The sequence below is a fragment of the Lolium rigidum genome, chromosome 1 (assembly GCF_022539505.1).
Source record: "Lolium rigidum isolate FL_2022 chromosome 1, APGP_CSIRO_Lrig_0.1, whole genome shotgun sequence".
NCBI classification, from domain to species: Eukaryota; Viridiplantae; Streptophyta; class Magnoliopsida; order Poales; family Poaceae; genus Lolium; species Lolium rigidum.
The window spans coordinates 115,803,280-115,808,590 of record NC_061508.1 but is presented as its reverse complement, the minus strand read 5'-3'; the positions used below and the strand labels follow the sequence as shown (position 1 = coordinate 115,808,590).

Sequence of the window (5,311 nt, the reverse complement as noted above, 5' to 3'; positions counted from 1 at the left end):
TGCTCCGCAAACTTGAACGATTAGAACAAGGTAGTAATACTGTGCATGTTTACTATCAGGAATTTAAATTTTACATGTACCGTTGTGATATAAAGGAAATTGAGGAAAGTACTAGAAACATGTTTTTCAATGGCTTGAACCCTCATATTAAGGTTTTGTTTACGTATATTCCTCAATCTACTATTGGTATATATGTTCGAGCTTGTTCTTTTGAGAAGCACATACAGGAGAAAACGTTGGACCATTCCAACTCCTTCAAGTCATGCACACTAGCACCGGTTGTTTCTTCCAACGTTCCACGCATGAATATTGTTGTGCGAGTCGCCCAGCCACAGACTTGTGACACGTCGCTGCGAACATCTTCTACGTGGGAGTCACAAGGTAAAAATGAAGGTACTGATTTTGTCCTTCCACATGTGACTGATGCATTACATGATGTTCTACATATGTCATGTGATGATTTGTCTATTGAGTTGATTGAGGATAGAGTTGTCACTTTGAATCAATCTTCTGATATAACAATGGAGATGCTGCCTAGTTTTGTTCATGAACTTGAAATTGATAACTGCCATGTTGATATTAATATACCATGTGTTGAGTTCACTGATGATTTGGCCACACCGCCTATATTAGAGGATCATACTACTGATTTGCAAGTAGCATGTGATAGTACCACTGAGATTGATGTTGTTGTGAGCGCAATTAGTCCTGTATTCAATTCTTCTTTGATGATGTGCGCGTCCACTGAAATTATTAGTGCTGAATTGGATTCTTCTATTGATTTAAGTACACCCACTGAATTGCATGCTACAATACCAAATGTTTTGGGTGCTTCTTTTGCGGATATTCATGCATCTATCAATTCGAGTGCCCCAAATGAGTTAGATGCTAAGAGATATTTTGGGTTGGGTGAACCAATTGATCACTTTAATCTGTCTTGGAATTTGAGAACACCCACTGAAATTATCATTGATATGACTAGGAATCTTTTGGTTGACTCTAGTTATGACAAACCTACAGATTTATGTGTACCATGTGCTGTTTTTCGTTCCTCTATTGATATGAGTGTACCAACGGAGAATTTTGTTTCCAATGATGACCATGTGTTAGGAACTTGTGTAAATGATATACCAACTATGTTGAGTACACCTACTGTACAAGCTAATTCTTCCATGTCTATGAGTGCACAAACTGAAATTCGTGCTCCTGATAATGCACCTTGTGACTTGAAAGATGACTCTAGTATGGATCATATAAAACTGGTTATGAACAATGAAGTGTTGGCTAAGATTTCTCATGCTAATTCTTTGTTTTCTGTTGTGATGGATCCACCTATATCTTTGTCACATGCTAGACATAAAATTGATGAACTTCCTTGCTTAAAGAGTGTCTACACCCCTGTTGTTACTTTTCATTTGGTTGGGGAGTATGTCAGCACCAATGTTTTTATGGTACATAGGATTTGCATCATGTGTGATGATTCTTATAGTTCCAATAAAACTGAATTTGTGTATATGTTTTCTCATTTTGATATGACCTCCAATGTTGGTATTCATTCTATGCCAAATAACTTGCTGCAAAATTGTTTAATTCAACATTGTGTGGCTAGTAAATTTGAGACCTTACGTTTTGGTTTACCAACTTTGGGATGGTTTAATGATGAGCATTATAATTTGAAAGGAGTAAATATGTGCTTCACTTATATCTGCAAACTGAGTTGTGATAAATGTTTAATGGGGACTAATAAGCTTCTACGCTACTACAATACTGGAATATGTACAAACTTAAATGGGAAACATGAGAGATCTGTTAAAACGGATGACATATACATATACCATGCATATACCTTGTCTATTTTGTTAGCATGTTTACAGAATAAACATCGCCGATGACGGCTTTTCTTTCAAGAAAGGGAGGATGATGAGGACATGATAACCTGCGATCTGAAGGCATATTTTGGTGAAAAAGATGAGACTACGTCGAGGACGACTTCAATTCAAGTAGGGGAGGATGATGAGGACATCGCTATGATAGATACAACCAATACTCCTACAACCACATCTCAGGTACCTTCGTTACTAGGAATCCTTCCTGATATTTATGAGAATATGATGTTGCCTAAATCAAATGTATTTATATTATTTAGGATTGGATCTAGCATGGACGCCAAGCATTGGATTAGGAACGTGCATGGAGATGGCAGCAGACCTGCAAGGATTCAGGATGGCATTGCAAGCGAGGATTTCAGAACATTGAAGCCACCATAGTGAAGCAATGATGCTTGGATGAATTATACAAGTTACTCCATCATAAAATTCGTCCAAAGAGTTATTATTGGTGCTACGTCACCTTATTTAATGGGCCAGGCCCATGTATTTTCGGTTTAGGTATTTTAGGGGATTTTAAGAGGCCATATATGTGGAGGAAGGCCCATTTAGGGGTGTTTTTGGCCAACCCTAGCTGGTTGGACGAAAATCCCTTCACTTCCCCATATATATCCCTCTGTAGCCGTCATTAGAACTTGGATTTTGATTAGATTAAAAGTTAGCCAATTGCTGCAACTTCGTGTACTTCTTTTGAGGCCAACGCCCAGAACAAGACCGACTATTTGGAATCCCACCATTATCAATCAAGCTTTCATCTCTATTCGCAATATTCTGATTGCATCTTTAGTTCTTACTTGTTCTCGATTTCAGGTAGGAATTAAGACCCTTGTTGGTCGGGCTGATCGTGCTCCCGCAAGATCAGTAACTCCCGGAGATTGTCCTAGCGATTGCATTGGCGCACGAGCTTTGCACGTGTAGTCGGATCGTCAAGCACGAACTCCACCAACAAATCGATTTATCCCCATCTCATCGAAAGATCGGACATCTTTGCCCTATCACTAATGAAACCCGATTGATTGATGATAGGTGAGAAGCCAGCTGACATGGTCACAGCTAAATGCTGGATTAGCAATCAATTATATAATATCTAGAGCATGCAATCATGGCAAGTTCCACCAGCAGACTACCACACTGCTAATTCTTGCTTCCAATTGCAGGAACATAATATTGTGTTGGCTCATCTGTAATATGTAGTAAACAGGAGATGACTTTGCTGTTGTAATCGCTAGCCTTATGCCAGATCTCCATCCATGGCAGGCAGCATCTGGAAAATTAAATGGCACGATTCTTAGTGTCTACCAATCAGATAGTCTTGCTTGTGTGATACTTCGGTACAAATAGGCCTCAGAGGAGAGGTAGACACATCAAACATAAGTGCTTTGTCCTCCTCCTCTCTTCAACCACAATACAGAGAAAAAGCTTCGAGATCAGAAATGGCTTTCCACCTAAGATCGATAAGTTTGCCTTCAAGGCCTCGAGGCCAACGAGGCCGAACTCGAGCAAGAGCTGCTAAGCCTAGGGGCAAGCATCTCTTCCTCCACCACCATTAGCACGATGTGTGATGGTCTGAGGAGGCTAGGAGACATCTACAGTAGTGTTGAAGAGATTGTTAGCCTGCCAAGAAACCAAGTCGTGAAGATGTTGGCCGGAGATATGGAATGCTCTCTTGAGCTGCTGGATCTCTGCAGCACCATGCAAGAGATCTTCGTGGAGATGAAAGCCATTATTCAAGAGTTGCAAGTGGCTCTAAGAAAAGGAGATGATGCAGCTGCTCAAGCCAAGATCCAGTCTTATTCTCGTTTGGCGAAGAAGGCCAAGAAACATTTCAAGAACACCGCGAAGAAGGCTACTTCTGTGGGTTGCAGGACAGTCATGCTACTGACCAAGGCTAGAGAGATATCTGTATCTCCCATGGAGTCCACAGTCCATCTCTTGTCGAAGGAAATCGAGATGCCTAAACAATCACTAGTCTCTAAAGTATTTTATAAGAAGAAGGCAGTTGTTTGCGAGGAGGAGCAATTTCAGGCGTTAGAGTGCAGTATTGGAGATCTTGAGAATGGGGCAGGACATCTGTTCAGGAAATTAGTCCAGATCAGGGTTTTTGTCCTAAACATTCTTAGCTCATAGACACTCCACACCGTTCTTGGCACACTGTGATTGGCATCCGCCTTTTTGAGGACTAGCTGATCTTGGTACAATTTTCCCAAGATGTAATTATGTATACAATATAAATGCACAGGAAGTTAAAATAGGGAGATACCAAAGTTTTGATCCATTTTCCCATTGCATGCTTCAAGATGTGTTATTTGATCTAAGTATATACTTAGTTGCAATATCCTTGGTTCGTGGATCTTGTTGGGCCATACACTAAACATGACAGGTTGAAGTCATAAAGGCCAAGCCTATTGTTAGTAAAGAAAATCCATTTAACTACCAAGATTTACTAATCAATATTGGCAAATGAGGATTTTGCCAACTAAGTTTGTACATCACGCCTTCTTAAGCTCATAATTTTGTTTGAAGCATCTTGCAGTTACATACCAGGTCTACAAGGCAAGCTTGCAATTAGGACAACATATTAGCTGGACAGATTTCCTCCACAATCACACAGCCAAGACTGTTTTTTGCGTTATGCATCCATGTTATGAAAAATGAGCTCTCCGTTAAGAAAACACAATGAAAGAGATAACAGATTCAGTTTGTTCGTTGGCCCAGTTGTGGTGGTTGTAAAACAATTTGACAAATATCTGCAAACATCGTGTGGTTCTAATGTTAATGTACAAAGGATCCATATCATTTGAGCACATAGTGTATTACAGCGTGGTGTACAGACCGGATGAATTTTAATGTGAGCAAGAGGATTTCCAATCAACTAATAAGATGCGAAGGACCCATAATGTTGCACTGGCTAATACGATCGCTCATCAGCGCAGGTAGGTTTTAAACAGAAGGCCCTTGGCCCGGCTTTATATATAAAGCCATCACGGCAACCATAGAGTAGCGATACAACACACACCTCACATACTGGTACCTCCAAAGTGCTGATACATCAATACAAATACGACAAGTCTGGTACCCAAGATAAACTCATAGATGTAATAAGGAAACTATAGCACACAGAGCGGGTAGGAGAGGCAGCGTGCAGTCGTCGACGGCGTCAGTGTCCTCCGGCCCGGATCCGCGCATGTAGCCTCCTAACCTCGTCCAGCGCTACGTCCAGCAGTGGTCGGTCCCTCGGTCTGACCAGTACCCTCCAGCTCTGCATGTAGATACACATTTTGAAGATAGCGTCAGCCGGGCTGGAGATGAGGGAGCCCTCGATAGCTAGCTTGTTGCGGATGTTCCAGAGCGCCCAGCATTGCGCTGCGAAAGTAAACCAAGCTATCCTACGGAGTCTACCCGACAAGCCGTTGGCAATGGCGACA

At 41.2% G+C, this 5,311-nt stretch overlaps 1 protein-coding gene across 1 annotated transcript; it reads left to right on the top strand.

Annotated features, from left to right (window-relative positions):
- The first annotated feature begins 1,136 nt into the window (after positions 1-1,136).
- LOC124650513 lies at positions 1,137-4,013 on the top strand. Its single transcript, XM_047190025.1, has 2 exons — positions 1,137-1,242; positions 3,358-4,013. The coding sequence occupies exons 1-2, from the start codon at positions 1,137-1,139 to the stop codon at positions 4,011-4,013; spliced, it is 762 nt and encodes a 253-aa protein (XP_047045981.1).
- Positions 4,014-5,311: the final 1,298 nt, after the last annotated feature.

Excerpts from the sequence above, each read along its gene's own strand:
- LOC124650513 (XM_047190025.1), top strand. The coding sequence starts at position 1,137 with ATGTTGAGTACACCTACTGTACAAGCTAATTCTTCCATGTCTATGAGT. Across the intron at positions 1,243-3,357 it reads TGACTTGAAAGATGACTCTA|GCCTCGAGGCCAACGAGGCC; the intron begins GTATGGATCATA and ends TTTGCCTTCAAG.